Source organism: Cottoperca gobio, chromosome 14 (genome assembly GCF_900634415.1).
Source record: "Cottoperca gobio chromosome 14, fCotGob3.1, whole genome shotgun sequence".
Lineage (NCBI taxonomy): Eukaryota > Metazoa > Chordata > Actinopteri > Perciformes > Bovichtidae > Cottoperca > Cottoperca gobio.
This window is the reverse complement of record NC_041368.1, coordinates 14,055,097-14,075,291: the sequence shown is the minus strand read 5'-3', so window position 1 is coordinate 14,075,291 and position 20,195 is coordinate 14,055,097. Positions and strand designations below refer to the sequence as shown.

General features: G+C 42.0%; 1 protein-coding gene across 1 annotated transcript in view; it reads left to right on the top strand.

Annotated features, from left to right (window-relative positions):
• LOC115018867 (T-lymphoma invasion and metastasis-inducing protein 1-like) overlaps window positions 1–20,195 on the top strand; it is a 52,858-nt gene that overhangs the window by 19,726 nt on the left and 12,937 nt on the right. The window contains 12 exon segments of the mRNA XM_029448112.1: window positions 34–265; window positions 925–1,097; window positions 1,616–1,840; window positions 3,155–3,340; window positions 5,931–6,077; window positions 6,345–6,419; window positions 9,278–9,448; window positions 10,389–10,493; window positions 11,468–11,549; window positions 13,415–13,501; window positions 15,594–15,806; window positions 17,025–17,158. Of these exon segments, the coding sequence (XP_029303972.1) occupies window positions 34–265; window positions 925–1,097; window positions 1,616–1,840; window positions 3,155–3,340; window positions 5,931–6,077; window positions 6,345–6,419; window positions 9,278–9,448; window positions 10,389–10,493; window positions 11,468–11,549; window positions 13,415–13,501; window positions 15,594–15,806; window positions 17,025–17,158 (1,830 nt within the window).

Here is a 20,195-nt window from a genome sequence, read left to right as displayed (position 1 = left end):
TATCACTCAAATGTTCCATCCTTGTCTCGTCAGACACATGCGGGCAGGGACTGCACGGAGGAGGGCGGCTCCGCTGTGAGTGATGAGCAGAGCAGCGGCACACTCAGCGGTGCATATCCATCGGACGCTCTGATTGGCTGTGCACAAGGCACAGTCAGGAAAGCGGGCGCTTTGGCTGTGAAGAACTTCTTGGTTCATAAGAAAAACAAGAAGGTGGAACCTGCAACAAGGCGCAAGTGGAAACACTACTGGGTCTCTCTGAAAGGTGAGCATAGTCATGTCTTTGGATTTTTACCTCTGTTTGATTTTATTAAACAAAATTGTGCTGCAGTCACATTCAGATAACATGATCTTAACCTGACCCCAACCCGATTAATCTCTCACTCTCTCTCTCCTGTTAAGACTGTAATCACATCAGTCTTAACACAGTCCATGCCCTTGGTTGTCACCTCTACCGTCCTCTCTCACCCTCTTCTGTGGGGCCTTACATTTCCTGTCCTCGTCCTCATCACAATTTAATTTTATGGCCGCATCCGTGTCAAATCCAATCTCATTCTTGTGAAATGCATGAGATACAGCATCTGCAGCTGCATTCTGCATGCCTCCTGTCCTCATATCCACCCCCTTAATAATAAATAAATCAGACAGTGTCATGTTATAAGACCACCCATGCTATTTGTTATTTTTGTTTAAATACAAATGAGGGATTAAATACAATATAAGCATAATAGGGACACATTGTCATGTATTTTTCACACACTTCAGACTTGGATATCGTTGCAATGGAGTACTGAACATCTTTGTTTTCATCATTGGTTTCAATACAATTAAATAAACTGGTAAATACAGTACTTAAAGGGACATCAGTAAGAACATTTTCTGTCTTTTTTTTTACGCTCTATCTTCTTTTCTACGTTCTTCAAGGCTGCACTCTTTTCCTGTACGAGTCAGACTGTCGTTCTGGGATCGACCACAACAGCGTTCCCAAACATGCATTGTGGGTAGAGAACAGCATCGTCCAGGCCGTGCCTGAACACCCTAAGAAAGACTTTGTCTTCTGCCTCAGCAACTCAGTGGGAGACGCTTTCCTCTTCCAGGTGAGACATACACCCGTATTTAAAACATGGGATTAAGTTATTTCATATTTTACTTTCACTACATGAAGTCAGCAGATCTCTAAGAGAGACTACATTAATGGGAATAAGAACAGACCTAATTTCTGCTTGTGTGTGTGTGTGTCTGTGTGGCACACAAGTACATGACATTTCGACATGTGTGGCAGATAAAGCAGACCAGTGTTCATGTGTTTGTTTTCTGTGTGACATGTTTAAAGGCCACACTGTCATACTGTGACAGTGATCCGCCACTGTGACCATTGTGTAATATTAAAATGTATTTATATGCATGGCAGCTGTCAACAGTGACATTCAATCAATGAATGGGAAGATCCGTAATAAGATGATGAGATAATAGTGACCACCCTCTCCCAGATTCTAATAATGGGACTCGTACTTCAATTCTTTTAGCTGTCAATTTCTTGATTTCTTTTCACCCCCTTCGTCTTATTCTTCAGAGATGTCACCAATTGTACTTCCCTTTCCCCCTCTCCTGTCAGACGTCAGGCCAGACTGAACTGGAGAACTGGATCACGGCGATCCACTCTGCGTGCGCCGCTGCTCTGGCTCGGCAGCACCACAGGGAGGATACGGTGCGACTGCTGAGAACCGAGATCCGCAAGTTGGAGCAGAAGATCGACATGGACGAGAAGATGAAGAAGATGGGAGACATGCAGCTGTCGACCGTCACTGATGCCAAGAAGAGGAAGACCATACTGGAGCAGGTATGAAGCAGAGACAGAAGGAGGCAAAAGGGAACCCGGAAAGTACTTAAATAGATTAAACCAGTCTCTTCATATTATCATACTGCAAATGAGTCATACTTTATGTCCATGTGATGCTGATATGAACCACGTTTGTGATCTCATATGTTGAGCACCCTACTGAGTGCCTGTACCTTCAGTTGAGATGAGAAATCACCTATGGGGCTTTAAGGATGCACATCTTTGTACCTTCAAACCGCACTGATGCGCTCACAAAATGAAATCTCAGCATTAAATCATCTTTACTGCATAGATTCATCCAGACGAGATGTTGGAACGACAGATGTGTTCAAACATTCTGACCGCTGTTCCTTTTTAAACACGTTCGTGCAGAATATGCATAGCACATGTTGAAACACATGCAATGCATAAATTGTCGTGCAGGTGAGCCAGAAGTCTCTTGCTAATTATTCCATATTTAACAGCTGTTTTGAAGTCTTTATTATTTATTCGTACTCCAGGCATGTCTGGAGTTGCTGCTGAAGGTTGAAGCAGCATTGCATGTAAACATTGCAAGAGTTTAAGAATGTGCCCTCAAACAATAGGCCTCCTTGTGGCAACAAGCCTCTGTTTGAATGTGTGTGGCATTTGGATAGTCTATAAAAGAAAACAATATAAAACATTTTTAAAAAGCGCCTGGAAGTGGTTTACCTCAACCATGCAGAGCGTGTCCTATGTCTGAGAAAACACTGGGATTCTGATTACCTACTATAAAGGCACATTATCTGACTTTTTCCAAGATTGGTATCTGGAACCACATTAATCTACAAAATTGAGTTTACATAAATAGACGGGTCTGGGATCTATGTTGAATTAAAGATTAAAGAAAGAACAGTTGTGTGAAGTCCTGGAACAAATAGGTGAAGGCCGGAACCAGTGCAAATTAAGTCTAGATTATGTTTCATTGTGAGTGAGTGTGTGTGTGTGTGTGTGTGTGTGTGTGTGTCCCTGTGTTCCACCTCCCACGGCCAACTCTGTGATACATTACAAATAGCACAGCAGGTCGGCGACTGGTGGGGGTTGTGTTGGTGAGTAATACTTCTACACAGGGGCTTCAGCACTCCCACATCTCACCTCTCCTGAAATGACCAAATAACCACATAACAAAGGGTGATATTTTATGCATATATATATATATATGTTTTTATCACTGTTATGGTTTTAATCAGTGGCCAAATCTGGAGCAATTCCAAAGAAAAATCTGCAAAGTTTGTTTATCTTGCATAATCACAAACCATCCCTTTCTTTTTTTCACTCATCTTTCCCTTTTGTTAGATCTTCCTGTGGGAGCAGAACTTGGAGCGGTTTCACATGGATCTGTTCCGCTGTCGGTGCTACCTGGCCAGCCTGCAGGGTGGCGAACCCCCCAACCCCAAACGCCTGCTCGGCTTCGCGTCGCGTCCCACCAAGCTGTCCATGGGACGACTGGGCATCTTCTCTGTCTCGTCCTTCCATGCACTGGTATGTGCCCATTGCACACGCGGTTTTTATTACCTGTGTTAATTCTAACTGTCGCCCTGACACTCTTACTCTTAAACTTAATCAGAGCTCCTTAATCCAAAACAATTCTGTTCCACGTGTTCCTACATGTTCCAGTAAGAATTGCGTGAGAGGTTCCCATCTGATGACCCTCAATACCAGCGCAGCTTGCAGAGTGTTTGTGTTGATCTGGCTGTCACATACTCCCACTGAAAGAACTTCTGCTTTCCTGACAAATATGCAAACTAATAGACATTGTATGTAGCCTGAGGTTAAAACTGTTAAAACCTAACCATGGTTAATTAGGAGCAAGCAAGAACTGGAAGGCTTAATAATGAACCAGTACGATCAGTGCGCATTTGTCTCACTGTTGAATTGTTTCAGTTGTAGATATGAACCTGACAGTGTGTTGTTCTCACTTAAATATAAGAAATGTTCTTTTGTGGATATTTTTCTTCCTGTAAGAATAAAGGAAACTAAACGCACTCTTGCATTTACCTACCTGCACACACTGTCACCTCGCACATTCAGATCATTCTCTTCACAAACTGTCCTGATGTTTACTGCTTCAAAGCCAAGTCTTTAGCTCAAAGCTATGAAGTGTGCTTTCGTTCTCACCTCAAGCACTCCGAGAATGTAGAGAATGAAACGCCACTATAGATGGAATGATCTATAAGCGGCTGCATGCTCTTTGTCAAAACATCATCCAGGAAACTAAAAGCAGAATGAAGAGAAAGAAGTGGTCGGTTTCATACAAACAGGCCATCCGATACAGCAAACACAACCAAACACACACACTTACAACATCACAGGTTGATAGTGTTTTTTTTGTGACTGGTGGATCAATACGGACTCTGTTAGTAAGCCTGCCATCCCTGAGGCACTTTCCCACAAACAGGCTTAACACTCTCTGCTCTGTTGACCCCCCCCCCCTTCCTTTTACTGCCTACATCCTCGCTTCCTTTGTCTCTCTGTCTCTCTTAGACTCTCCTTCTACTTATCGGCCTTATTTTCTTCACTTTTTCCTCCGCTCTGTGTCACACCAGCTCCATGTTTTCCGCCATCTTCTTTTCCCTCTAAGTTCATTATTATGTCCCCTTTTTCTCCCAAATTCTAAATGTCATTATTGCATTAGTCAAATACTAGTGTGAATGGGCACTATATACTTTACTATATCAATGAACTAAATGCAAATGAAATACATTAACAGAATAAAGAATAGGACTTGGTCATTTATTAATGAAATTAACTAATTAATTTTGCCTTCAGCAAAAGATAACTGTCCTCTCTCTCAACTCTTAGTCACAGAAGGAACATCTCTAATCCTTTAAAAAAAACTTCTTCAGTAATTCCTTTTACTCATCAGGGTTGTTATTTTCCATAGCCAAAAGAGACATTGCACCCAGCTTACATAACACAAATCGTGAAGACAGTTCGACCTATTATGTTTGAAGTGTTTGTGTCTTATGATCAGCACCCACCCACACAAGTACTGTATGTGCACAGCTTGTGTGCACATACAATATATTCATATATGTGCATCAAAGTATGCATTTGTATACCACATAGTGTCAGAGCTGCTCACGGCCTTGTAGTTCAATGTGAATTAACCCAGAAATGCCAAGAGTGGTCTCTCTTTAAACGTGTAGCGGGTCACTGAAGGAGATGAGCGGTTGAGCGTGTGCCATTAGTACATAGTACATACTGTGCAGCTGAAAATGTGTTTTTATGCGTTGATGTGTTTGCAGTCACAGAACAAACACAGACAGTGTCTGCTGTCAGTGTACAATATACATACGTCGTCTCCCGGTCCCCTTATTTGTTCTAAGTCTTTTCATTTATACGCAATATATGCAACACACTCCACACGTTCTCTCGATTTCTTGCTTTCTGTCCCTAATGTCCGTATAGAAATTGGAAGAATTAGAGGCAGATTCATTAAGATGTCAATGTTTTTTAATTTACCTGGTTACAAAACTGACTCTTTCAAATTTCACTTTTGAAACGTGAGTTTTGTGATTTTTGTGTTTTCAGTCTGTAACTATGTGTTTTTATTTATGCTGCTGCGTTTATTGGCCAGGTCTCCCTTGAAAAAGAGATTCTCCATCTCAATGGGACTCTAATTGTTTAATAACAGTGAAAACAAAAAGTACCAGTTATGTGAACATTAACTGTGTAAAACCAGAATTAATATTAAAGAAGTACTTGAGAAATGACATAATATTCAACACAAAACCTTTATGTCTCTGAAAGGCTTAATAGATTCTGGATTTGACAAACTGTGTAGGCTTGACTCTTAACCCTTTTGTAGATAGCAGGCCATTTAGATGTACAATAAGTGAAGCTTAGTAACAGATATGGATAAGTGGATTGTAAGTGGATTATTGTAGCTGTAGAAACAATTAAATTGTTATCTACAAAGGAAATACATAGAATGTCCAAGTAAAACCATTGTCTTTTAATGTTAGATAACAAGGTTGAAATAACAATTTGGATAAATTGTCATACAACTCTATCATTAAAGTTGAAATACTTTCCATTGGATTCATGTTTTCTGTAATCTTCCTGTCAGGTGTCAGCCCGTACAGAAAGCAACATCAGGAGACGGAACCAGGCCATGCCTCGTACCTTCAGTAAACGTCGCAGCCGTTTCTCCTCCCTCTGGGGTCTGGACACCACCTCAAAGAGGAAGACCAAGGAACATCCTTCAATCAACCAGGTAACTGTAAGATGGTAACAGCTTAGAGACATAGCCAAAAGAAAGAGTTTATGCATTGAACTTTGACAAAAGAATTAGATGAAATTGTGTTTTGGTGATGCTCCAAGTCCATGTTGGTTTTAACAAGCAATACAAATGCCCAACAAAAAAACTACAATGGAGGTTCAGTGTTGAGAGTTTGTGTCTCCTAGTTCTAGTTGTAATACCTGCTGTGTTTGTGATACATTTGGATGCAGCTGCAACGTGCTGTTCTCTGTGTGGTTGTAGGTGTTCGTCGATGGGATGGAGCCGGCGAGGAAGCCATTGGAGCGCATGTTTGAAGACTCTGCCAGTGAGAAATCTGTAAGAGCTCAGCCATCTTTATTAGACAAAAGTACCAACACAGCACAAATGTACCTCGATATTAAGGACCATAATATAATTGCGTCCTCCTTGACATTTCAGATGTGTGCTCATTTAAATCTGCCATGCTTTAATGTTCACTTAGATTAACTAAAATTGTATTAATACAATTTGGAAAATGTGTGTTGCTGAAAGTTAGAGGTACAGAGGTGTTCCCTGTGTGGTTACTGTTTATGTCCACACAGTAATAATATTCCAAAGGCTAAACACTAAGTTCCTTCTCATTTTCCTAGTTTGGCATTCACTGCAGCAAACCAGCTCTCATGTTGCTGTAGGCTAATTCCTTGTCATTGTTTGCTTTTCGCAAAAGCCGACATAAAAATCACCGAGGCATCTGATGAACCTTTGTACTTGTATAATGGGTTACGGGATCCTCAAGACCCCGAGGCGAGCGACATCGCTGGATTTTCCACCTCCATTTACTTAAGATCCTTTTGGTGCTCTGGCTCTTCATTTAGTGGTTTATCTGGGGGAAGCACAGAATCCCTGCACCCTTCTGCAACAATGAGCATTTCGTTGAGGTCATTTTCAAGCTCCTGCTTTAATGTTTTCAGAGATCCACATCTCTCCGAGCTGAAGAGTGAAAGGATATATTTGCACTAAGACTTTAAAAGCTGCTGAATCGTGTCTTTCCTCAATGCTATCAGATGATTCTTGAGTTTATTTGTGACGGATAAACAACACTTTTCATCTTCTGCAGTTGTTATCTTCCTGCACCTTCTCACTACTGACCTCTCTGCATCATGGACAGACATAATGCCATTCTTCTTCTTCTCTACCGTCTTATTGTGTGTCATACACCTTTTTTCAGATCCGTGTTGACAGATTCCCATTTCTTCTTTTCATTTGCCCCGGGCAATTTCAACTCTGCGAGCGTCATTGGGTATCTGTCTGCTAATCCCTCTGAGACAAATTTGATCTGATCTGTTCAGATCATTAGCTTTCTGATGTTTCAACAAATTATGCAGACTCTTGCTACCAAAAGGCCTTGCAGAGTCACACCATCTGTGCTCTTGTGTATCTGTCATATTGACCACAATTTACAATCAATTGCAAATAATGAATAATATACCTTCGGAGAGAAAAATAGATCTTTATTTAATTATCCATAGGATTGAAAGTTTCCAGTAGTACCTTATCACAGGCTGGTAAACGAGGAATTTATATGAACTGTAAGGAAAAATGTCCAATTACTCATGGGTTGTGCAAGGACAAGCATGCCAGCTCCATATTTTATGAGAACTGTTAAAAGGCAGCAGAGGTGGTGGGGGGGGCAAGAAAACTCTGCTGCACTCAACTCATCCACTCTGACCGTGGAGGCCCCCAGTGGCACCATGGGAGATTGATTTCCTTCCACCCACGCCTTCAGCTGGCAGGGTATGGGATGACAGTGAAGAAATGCATAGGAAGTAACATGCTTCAGTCGGTTGTAAGACAGAGCTGGAAATGCTGCATCAGTAGAAATGAGCATCTCCAGTAAGATTATTCTAGTTCCAAATATTCACATCTGATGGGCTTGTCCCGGCTTAAATTCATGTTTGTTCTGGGGAATCCCACTGATGGCAAGAAGAGGGAGAAAGAGAGTTTAATGTGCCGCCTAGGACCCCCGCCCCCCAGCAGTGGCATCCTAGATGGGCCAGGAGGGGAGCCAGATGGTGCCGAGCAGGGCTTGGGAGTTCAGGGAGTTTGGGGGAGGTACTAGTTATGGGCCCCCCGGTCTGTTGTGTGTCTGAGAAAATTTGTTTTTTTTCTTCTTCTTCTTCTTCTTCTTCTTCTTCTTCTTCTTCTTCTTCTTCTTCTTCTTCTTCGTGTGTCTGTATTTTGTTCATGCATGTGAACATGTGTGTTTGTTTGTGTATGCAAAAATGTGCTTTTGCGTACAGTTTGCTCCTTCTGTGTCTCACTCACTCTAACCAACACATGGATTCACACACACGTACACACACACACAAGCAGGGACCAGCGGGCCGGATTGTTAGCAGTCAGCAGATTGTATGGCACGAATGAAAGCTGGGGAGGAGGGAGATGATGGAGTGATGTGTAGATAGAGGGGAAGGGGCACCAGAAGGAGAGGCAATTATTAGTGTGAGGGGGGTTGCAATAGAGGAATGAAAGAATAAACGAGTTTGTGGATGCTGTTACTTGATAGGAGGAGATAAGGTATCAGTGACAGACAGTGTGAGGTCGAATAGAAGAGGCGAGCAGGACAGAATCAGAGGAGAGAGGCTGACATACTTGCCAGAGGTCAGACTGATGGACTTAAAGGTTACTGACTGCGCTTTGAACAGAATACACACACATATGTAACACATACCCACGCAGGCAGGCAATTGTATCAAGAGGCTATCATCAACACAAATGAATTAGATTTTGTAATCAGATCGCCTGCTGCTTTCAGGCCACCACCAGTTTCCATCATATTAGTCTAATCAATCTAAGGGTTTTTATGAACAAGAAGTGACTGATAATGATGGATTAGGAGGATTACTGCAGGATTTTCCAAATTTGAATTGCGCATAATAGAATAAGTTTTTGTTTTCTTTACCTAATTCTTCCCTTAGCAGAACCTCAACTAGAACTGAAAGGTGTTCATGATACCATTGAATGTATTATGGTGAGCCTTCTGTTTTCACTGAGCACAAAGGCTACACACAGATGCATAAACCCCTGTGTGTGTGTGTGTGTGTGTGTGTGTGTGTGTGTGTGTGTGTGTGTGTGTGTGTGTGTGTGTGTGTGTGTGTGTGCGCGTGCGTGCGTGTGTGCGTGTGTGTGTGTGTGTGTGTGTGTTGCATTTTCAGAAGGAGAGAGAGGGCTCGGTGAAAAGTCTTCCTCAGCAAAATGTAGACAGCGACATTTGGGTCCCTGATTACCTGACTCCCTCCTGGGTGTGTCTGCCGAACAATCAGCCTGTCCTGGCCATCATACAGCCCGGTGAGACAGCGCTGGAAGTCCTGAGCACTGTCTGCAAGGTGGGCCATTGCTGATAGCAGTAGTTCTACTTTAGTAGCTCATTGTTTTGTTGGACGTCAGCCTGCACACACTCTTAAAGACACATAAATGTTTCATTAAAACTGGCAGCAGTCAACAGCTGTTAAGCATGCAAGTAATTCATTTTTACAAGTTTGTCAAACACATGCAATCTTGAGGAATGAGTCTTGTTAAATTGCACACAGCTCTGCCGATGGGAGTTTTGAATACCATAAGTGGTTACATATAATATCTTTTTTTTTTACCATTTTACAGTCTGTTGACAGCTAAAGACAAACGTGTAAAAGTGACCTTTTTTAAAGATCCTTCTTGAAAAAGAAAACTGAGATGTCAGATTGTCTCTGGCACTTCTAGCAAGACTTAGACTGACAGTGTCACCAGTCATTTTTTTCTTGCCTTACCATATATACTGCATATTACTTTCTCACACAGTCTTATCAATTCTCACCTTCTCCCTAATTGGTCTCAGCCAGACACACTAGAATAATGATGCCTAGTGATACGTATATGTTCCACTTACGGGTCTGTTGGAACACATGCGTAAAGCTGATTGACGTATGTGTGGGTGTTTGTATGCATGCGTGCTGTAAACATGTCACAAGGAACTGGAGCATCTAATTATTGGCCCCTGTGTGTTACATGCATGCAGATATATGTGCATTATATAAATGACTGGATTCATATATGTCTTTTTGTCAGGGGGTGTCGTGAGCTATAGTGTGGTTGTAATATTGTTTTGAAAGGAGGGTTTAAAATATTATTCAAATGTTACATTAGAAGCCAGGCTTGGCTTCAGATCGCAGACCACGAGTGATTATGTCTGTCTTATTTTGGAATATAGAATGAATACAGTGGTTATAATTGTCTATTTTAGGAGTGAACTCCACATAAACATATCTTTTTCTTCCTGTCTTGTTGCAGACCCATAAGATAGACCCCTCTGGTCACTACCTGCGTATGAAGATGTGGATTGACAAGCAAATGCTCTTTTACGTTCCCACACTTGAAGAGGACATCTCTGATCTGGTGAGAACAAACACTGAAGCACTGTGGTAACAACTTGTGATGTCATGATGTCATGGGGTGAATACCCCACATTTGGAGTCTGGACTGTCACATAATGAACCATTGAACTACAATATTGTATCATGACACATCCATACCATATACAGTAATGAAAGATACTGTATGGAGAACAATTATTTCACTGTACGTGTAATTGAAACTTTTCAGTCCTCTCAGCAGTTTGGGGGTCTTCACCTTATTACTAATTAATTTGAGTTTCATTCCAGGCAGATTTGGATGCAAGCTTCTGCATGTTTTATGACTTGGTTGACAGATTTGATTTGCAATGCATATAAAATTCCCAGGATGCAAAAGAAGTACCATCGCATACGCTATAAATTATGCAAAATAATATTCCAAGTGTATTATGGGCACTATTATTCACACAAACAATCACTCTCATTGAAAAAGACCTCACCTCCGCATTATTCAGCCGCTGTAAACCCCAAAATGAATTCTCTTTGCGACGGTGCTTTGTAGGTGATTCACTGAACTCTGTCTCAAAGCAAAGTCATTGTGTAACTAGATCTTTTTCCTCAAGAGGTCTTTTATCTCCCTGCTTTGATCAGTGACTCATTTCACCCTCTTTCATCCTTAGTCTGCGATATTACATTATTACTTCTCCACAGTGAAGCGCATTACAACAGTGCAGACTTCTGTCCCTGTCTGTTGCTTCATACACACAGCTGTGTCTATGCTCTCGCCCGCTGTGAGGTCAAACCCTTCCCTGAGCACCCACTCACATCTCAGACTTGACCTGGATTTTGACCCCACAACCTTCACATGCAATTGCTCTGTTAAGGAGCCTGAATAATACATGAATCTATCCGATCTTTATTAGGAGCGATAACATGACCTTGACCTTCTCCATTCAACAACACTGCTATCCTTCCATTTTTTTGCCAATTAAATATCATCTTTTCTTTTGTCTGCAGCTCTACAAAGAGATTGAGGTTTGCCCCAAAGCTACCAAGGTGATCCAGTTTGACAAAGCTGAGTGCTGCACCATCGGATATGGTATGCTTGTCTCTGACAATACCCCTTTTTGAACCCTTTCCTGTCATACTCTGAAATTCTGTGTGAAATTGATTTCTTTATACACTTCATTGAGTCATGCTTTGTTAATGACTAAAGGGGGTTGACCCAATGTGAGTGGATCTAATCGCTGTGTACTTATGAGGCAGCAGTGCACATACAGGACTGTCTCAGAAAATTAGAATATTGTGATAAAGTTCTTTATTTTCTGTAATGCAATTAAAAAAACAAAAATGTCATACATTCTGGATTCATTACAAATCAACTGAAATATTGCAAGCCTTTTATTATTTTAATATTGCTGATTATGGCATACAGCTTAAGAAAACTCAAATATCCTATCTCTAAATATTAGAATATCATGAAAAAGTATACTAGTAGGGTGTTCAACGAATCACTTGAATCGTCTAATTAACTCGAAACACCTGCAAGGGTTTCCTGAGCCTTGAAAAACACTCAGCTTGGTTCAGTAAACTAAATCACAAGTATGGGGAAGACTGCTGATCTGACTGCTGTCCAGAGGACCATCATTGACACCCTCCATCAGGAGGGTAAGACACAAAAAGAAATGTCTCAAAGAGCAAGCTGTTCACAGAGTGCAGTTTCAAAGCACATCCACAAAAAGTCTGTTGGAAGGGGGAAATGTGGCAGGAAACGCTGCACAACCAAGAGAGATGACCGCAGCCTTAACAGCATTGTGAAGAAGAGTCGCTTCCAGAATTTGGAGGAGCTTCAAAGACAGTGGACTGAAGCTGGAGTCCAGGTATCAAAAGCCACTGTTCACAGACGTGTCCGGGAAATGGGCTACAATAGCCGTATTCCCATGGTCAAGCCACTTCTGAACTCAAGACAACGGAAGAAGCGTCTGACTTGGGCTATGGAAAAGAAGCACTGGACAGTTGCAGAGTGGTCCAAAGTCCTCTTTTCAGACGAAAGCAAGTTTTGTATTTCATTTGGAAGTCAAGGCGCCAGAGTCTGGAGAAAGGCTGGAGAGGAGCAAAATCCAAGTTGCTTGAAATCCAGTGTGAAGTTCCCACAGTCAGCGATGGTTTGGGGAGCCATGTCAGCTGCTGGTGTTGGTCCACTGTGTTTCATCAAGCCCAGAGTAAATGCAGCTGTGTACCAAGAGATTTTAGAGCACTACATGCTTCCGTCTGCTGAAAAGCTCTATGGAGATGAGGAATTCATTTTCCAGCATGATCTGGCACCTGCCCACAGTGCCAAAACCACCAGTAACTGGTGTACTGACCATGGCATTACTGTCCTCGATTGGCCTGCCAATTCCCCTGACCTGAACCCCATAGAGAATAGGTGGGGTATTGTGAAGAAGAAGCTGAAAGACACCAGACCCAACAATGCTAATGAGCTAAAGGCCACTATTGAAGCATCCTGGGCATCCATAACACCTCAGCAATGCCACAGGCTGATTGCCTCCATGCCACGCCGCATTGATGCAGTAATCCGTGCAAAAGGATTCCCAACCAAGTACTGAGTGCATTAATGGACATTTTCAAATGTTTGATTTTGTTTTGCTGTTATAAATCTTTTTTTTTTACTTGGTCTGAGGAACTATTCTAATTTTTTGAGATAGGATTTTTGAGTTTTCTTAAGCTGTAAGCCATAATCAGCAATATTAAAATAATAAAAGGCTTGCAATATTTCAGTTGATTTGTAATGAATCCAGAATGCATGACATTTTTGTTTTTTTAATTGCATTACAGAAAATAAAGAACTTTATCACAATATTCTAATTTTCTGAGACAGTCCTGTAGTCATATAGTGGTTTTTGAAAGCGGACTAAAAGAATGAAAGACTGTCTCTCTGTGTCTTATTATCTTTGTCTATAGGTTTTTCTGTGGCAGTTGTAGATGAGGAAGGGACGCAGCAACTCCATATTACTGAAGTGAAACCAGAGGGACTGGCCTCAGCGAAAGGTACATATATCTTCTTTTAATTAACAAACAAACATGAAGTGTGGAGTGTACTGTACTTTCAGTCTCCTGAGAGATGATATTCAGACATAAAAGACAAACAAAACAAAAACAATCCAGTTCCATTACCACAGTTTCATATGAGTGCAGTAACAACAGAGTTTATGTAAAGTGTATGTGGACGCTGGGTACATATACGTCTTGACATTTCACACTCAACACCCAAACACCTGACCTGAGAAACACCTGATCCCACATAACATCTTATCAGCGCAGCTTTGTGTGACTGCATCGCATCAGTTACTGAGCCAACACAGCTGAATCTCTTTCGTTTTGAGATGCAGAAGCCTGGGTACTTAGGACGGAGTAGAGAAGAGATGAACTAAAGAGGTGTTGGCTCGCAGGTAGGTATTTGAAATGATATGGATCAACATGTTGGCACATTTCAGGATTTAGGATTGACTACAATGCTTGCAACAATACGTATTAGAAGACTTGAATCACCTGTCCTATGCACTGTATTTTTCAGTCTGGCTTATATCTGAAAAAAAACTGCATTCCTTTGTCTGCATCTAACTGCTGTTTGAACAGCCGGGTCTCGAGATCAACCCCCATTCGTTAGTCCCTATCTTTTAACAGAGCCGAGAGACCTAATGGGTTTGAGAAACACACGGCCACGCTGTAGATTCAACAGAAATGTATAGAAAATTACATGCCCCACTATTGTGCCCCAGGGTGAGACCAAGGTTACTCAAGTGTGAGATTGTGTCCTCCAGTGCATTAGCAATCTAAAAAGCTGCTAGCTTAGCAGGCTGCCAGAGGCCAGAGGATGGAGCTGAACTAACTCTCCACCTCCATAGGCTAGTAGAGATAGAAAGATCTTGTTGCATCCACACAACACAATGCATATTTTTCTTGTAAGATTACGTTTACATGTACAACATTAGTAGGTCCATGTGTACGCTGGGATGAGCCTGTGTGGTCGTGCATGCGTTTTACTAAGAGTGAGGAGCATGAATGGGGGAGTGAAAGAAATCACGCTTCAATTTTTTCTGAGTATACGCATAAATCAGGCCATCACTGGACAAGGAGCCCCAAAGGGTCTTTTCTCCCCCTCCCCCTTACAGAAGCGCACACACAGACACATACATGCAACACACGCAGCCGAGCACACATCAGCAGTATATGGCCAGAGGGGTTATCGCTCTCTGTCCAATAAAGACTGCTACAGCTGACATTTCACATCCCAGACAACTAGGTCATAACTTAGGGCTAAATGTGTGCCTTGTGTGGCTATATATATGTAACTGTGTGTGTGTGGCTGCATGTGTCTGTAGCTTTCAGTGCATAATGAAGGCACAATATAAAATGAGACTGAAGAAAGGCTCTCAAGCAAACATGTGTGTGTGTGACTGTGTTAACAGGACCAAAACCCTTTGTCTTGTTTAATACGCAGGTGAGACAGCTGTCTCAACCAATCAGGTTCATCAGGGGAGGTTGACTGCTAATTGGTCGGCTGATTGAGTTCTAATTCTCAATTAGTGGAGCTGGGCACAGGTGGTCGAGGGGAGGGGCGTGAGAGAAAGCCTCACACTGACGCTGTGCTCTAGGGAAGGCCATGGATTCTTTCTCATATATAGTACCACATAGATGATGTACATAATGACAGGACAGGAATAGACAGGCATTGCACACTCCTTCTTAAAGCCATCCAGTCTTGTTAAATCAGCATTTGCCTCAAGCGAACATGCAAAGAAAGATGCATTTTTAATGTACTGGAACACATTAGAGTCCCACCATGTCTGCTTAGCCACAGAGCTGCTGTTGAGGAGTATGGCACTGAAGTTTTGTTTGTGTAGATCATTTGTACGCATTAGCATTCTCGAGTTGATGGCACATAGGAGAGCTACTTTGTCGGATGTTGCTTTGTTGTTTAGGACATATCCTTTCGCTTACTGTGCATTGCTTTCATTGCTGTCATCCTTTTTTTTGCAATGTACTTTCCTCCCAAATGAAGGGTGCAATGCCTGTTTTTCAGCATTAAAGCTGAAATGTACATTTCTCACTTTTGTTTTGTTCTTTCATTCTCCACCAGGTTTGAAAGCAGACGATGAGATTCTCTTGCTAAATGGTAAACCTGCATCTGCCCTCCAAATGGATGATATGAGGGCTGCGTTTGTAGACCAAGCGTTGACCTTGAGTATTAGCACCCTGCCCCAGCTGGACCCCAGGTCGTTGTGTTCCCTTCCACCACGGCGCTCCGATGGGGAGCAGAACCCAGCCACAGACATCTTCTCCCAGAGCCAAGGTAAAGCTTCCCGTGGTTAGTTTTATTAGATTATGTATACGAACCGTGTCCTCCCGTGACAAATATAGTGTTTCTTTTTCAGTTTCATAACTTCAGTTTGTTGAGGGCCTTCAAATCAGATAAAAGTGAGAAGGTCAAGAGTGGAAACTTGATCTACAGCTTTACAACGGCCTGACCTTCACAGGATGTCACGGGAATCAGTCCAACACTCTGATTCATGCTGTTATGTAACAGGTGTTAAAATCAGGTCAGGGTTATCTATACTATATCTATAGCTCGACAGCATGATAGAAACACAGTTCAGAAAATGGAATCTAAAATTGAAGTGCTCCTTTTATTGTCCTTTTTTAGTTTCTTGTCTTGTACCATCATACATCCCCTAAACCCCCAACTTTGTCTAGCAAAAAAAGGGAGAATGCAGATGGTGGTTTTTTTCTTCCTTCTTTTTTTTTAAGCAGAGGGTGAAAAGGGTGATCTGCTAATTATGCATGGATGCAGTCTGATAACCAACCTGCAGGCAGCCGCCAGCGTTCCTCTGACCTGCTCTTTTTATCCATGCAAGGGCAACATTTGTATTCCTTCTGTAAAGTGGGGCTTGCAGTGCACAGGCTGACAAGCTGGCATTGTTTATACAGAGACTCGGAGCACTATGAATATTAATATGAATATTTCAGCAGTGTGGAGCCGTCATTGTGTGGGATATGCCATACGCACGGGGTCAGACGGGGAGTAATAACACTTCAGCAACCAAATGGAGGGTATCGATGATATCATGCTTAAGAGAAGACGGTGTTCACTAAAGGGATTCAACACATAAATTGGAAATTTCTCATGAATACGGAGGAAATGAAGAGATTATACAGTCACATCGTATAAGAAACGCTAAGGGTTATAGGGATGTTTTTATTACCATCATCATCACAGATGTATTTATTTAGAACAGACACAAGGAGGATGTTGTTAAACTCTAGCAACGGTTGGAGAAAGCAACGTTCAAGGTGGTAGGGATTGTTACTTGTTAAGTGCACGGTGCATTCATGTAGAAAGAAACACTGACAAAGATGATTCTTTAACACCAATACAAGAAGTGTAGAGAATTATATACATAAGCACAGGTTGAGATGTGGGCTTTACAAAAGGCGGTGTCAATGAGAACCAGAAGTTCCTAATATTTGGGTCCCCACAGCGTATAGTTACACGTGCGCTTCTATCTTTTAGAGGACATCCTGGACGAGGTGTCGGGGTTGACTGCAGAGAGCCCAGATGAGAGTATGGAGGAAGGATCTCGGCTGACCCTGCAGAGTCCCGGAGATTATAAGGAAGACAAAACCTGCAAAGGGACGGGACAGAAGGTAGGATATGGCATGCAAAGACACAACTCTTTAGTGTGTACGTGTACGTGTACGTGTACGTGTACGTGTACGTGTACGTGTACCCAACACATTCTGGATATACGTTTAAATAATGAGCAGGCCTTATCCTAAATATTTCTTCCCCCGTGTCAGGTGTGTTTTTTCTTTCTGTTGAGTGAGAAGCATGTAGCCAGGAAGCTGGAAGATGTTCAGAGGCTTTTTTGTCATGTGATACTTGTGACCTTTACACAAAGGCTGTTTTGGGACTGAAATAATCTGAGACAAGAAACACAACCGTGTAAGTGGTCTGACACATACACACACACACACAGCCATTACACTACATCTCACACACTCATAACTGCTTTGAAGTTGCATTTTAGTTTTATTCAAGTCCAACCTTATGATTAATTCATGCCGTACATTTGTAATTTCATTTGACACCTATAAGGAACTATGATCGTAATCACATTTCATACATAAATAACATTGTTATTTGTGTGCGTGTGTGTGCCCAGAGATGGAGACAGGTGAGTGAACAGCATCACTGTCTAATTAAGATTATGTCTGGTTCGATCAGGGTTGGCGCGGTGATTGCTGGGACACGCCTTGTGCCAGCCGGTTTCCCTTGGATACGGTTGTCGCTTCGATTACCATGACGATGTCTGATAACCAGTAGCCACCGGAAAAAAAAATGTTGGTACCTCTCTGTCGATAGCCCAGACGGGAACAAAAGATGAGGAGAGGGAAGGGACAGCGCTGTGTTCTCTCTCGGATATGTGTCACTGAGCTTCAGTCTCGAGGGCGAACTAATGGCTGAGGTCAGAGCTCCAGTCCTGTTGGACAGTCGTGGTTCTGTGACTCCAATGTGCCATTATTCGTTGGAAGCAAAATATGCGAAGATGAGAGAAATACCGACGGAGAGGGTTGCCAGGATGGCTGGATAGACACTTGCTTAGGGTCTAATTTGGGGCACTTGATGTGGGGCAAACATCCAAACTTGTTAAACTCCACAAAACTGTTTGAACCTCCGCACTGCTCCTAATTAACATTTAAAGCTTTGTGGTATTTTCAACTCATTGTGTTTCTACATGCAAGAATTATCCATTTACATCTATTCTAACAAGTGAAAACACAAAACGCAGCATGCTATCTTTTATATAACACCTTTTGGATAGTGTACAGTTTAATGTTTACAATGCTCTGCAATGCTGCCAGTGTAGCTGCGTGTTGTTTTACACAGTGAAGGAAACTCATTGAAGCTTCTTATTACCATTTAAATGAGGGCCAATTTGTGTATGCAAATGAGGTAAAAACGGGCCTCAAGTTTTCAGCCAGCACAAAATGCAAAGTATGTTTTTTGTTTATCACTAAATAGGTTGGTTGAGGATGTGTCCCACCTGTGAAACAATGTAGTCTCTCCTAAGAGGCAGAATAATGAAGGCTTGAGAAAAGGACTTTGCTTACCCTCGTCTGTAATGTTGTCTCTTGGTGTTTAATGCTTAGTCATGTTCTTTTGGGTTCATTATCAGATCTTGTTCCACATAAACATAGAAAGAAAAGCAAGGCAAAGCAGGGCTCATGTTCATGTCACCTTTTGTTTTTAAGTTTCTCACCTTCTGCTCCAGTCTAACGTCTGGTTTATCTCCTCATTTCCATCTGCTGTCTGATTTGGCCTCATTTTATCATCATCCTTTTTCTCTCCCCTTCTTTCTCCTTGGCTACATGATTTATTGTCATGATTTGTCACCATAATTGAGAGCAGCAATGTGACTATGTCCTGTGTCAGACATGTTTGTCCTTTCTGATCATCCTGTCTCATTATCTTTGTTTTGAATGCTCCTTCTTTTTTCTCCTGTCCTTCCAGTTTCCTTGTGACTTCCTGTCCTTGTTTACCCTCCTCCTCCTGCTCACTAACCCCCTGCTGCTCCTTGCCATAAACAACATGAGGCTGCTGTCGGCTCTCAAATAGCTCGGCTCCCTCAGCCGCCTGTGGGTCCTGACCTGAGCCTGAAGCACTTAGACGCTTCCTCTAGTCAACAAATACAATCCAAACTTGCCACAGAATCCCTGAGAACTTCCAAAACCATGTTATTTATCTTCTTAAATTTGGGTTGATCACGGTTTTTGTTTCCCGACTCTCCTCTTTTGGAAAGCCTCCAAAGTGCTGAAAACTGCGTCTTACCTCATTTCACCCACCGCCTGCGGTCACGTGGTGGCAAGACTGAAGGAAAAAGTGGCAAAGTGGGACAATTTTAATTATCCCCACACTCTAATTACTTCATTCTCCACAGTGTTTCACATCATTTAGTGGAGATAAATGAGTGTCTGGCTAGCCGGAGGAAATGGGGAGGTTCATTATTTTAGACAAAGCACAGAGCAACCTTCTCAATATGATAAACCAACTGGAGTATAAAACGGTGATTGCTTGTGATAACAGCGATAATGGAGATGACGGTGATTGCTAGTGTTCTCCAAGGTGTAGTCAGCCTCACTGACGAGTGCTGGTTATAATTTACAAACCACTATCAGTTTAGCTTAGGGGGATTTGAAATGGGAAATGCATTATTCAGTGTGTGGGGGGGGTGTTTGTGTAGTATTCATAATTATTATTTTTTTGATTGACTCCTGATGGGATGATTTAGTTTAAATAGCTCCTTGCAGGCATTGCATATGTTTAATGTAGTTACTGACTACTAAGAGAACTAAACAAAGCGGTGCATGCTTAACTTCAGACTTAACTTCAGCATCTTTTAGTATTTCAAATGTTTTTTTAAATGGTCATTTCACTTGCCTTTTCTCACTCCACTCAAGCGGGCCGTACCTGGGCCCTACAGCTTTGTCCCAGTTGTTGCTGTCATATCATAGTCTTCCACTAGAGAGAGCACTGTGCCGAAGCATGAAGCCTGCAAGACAACAATAATGTTTCCAACACTGGGCACGCAACCAAGCACAGATCTGGTTCAAAATGAATCAATTATTACCGATACTGATTGGATTTTTTCAGTTCTCAGCCATTTGAAGATTGTATTCCTTG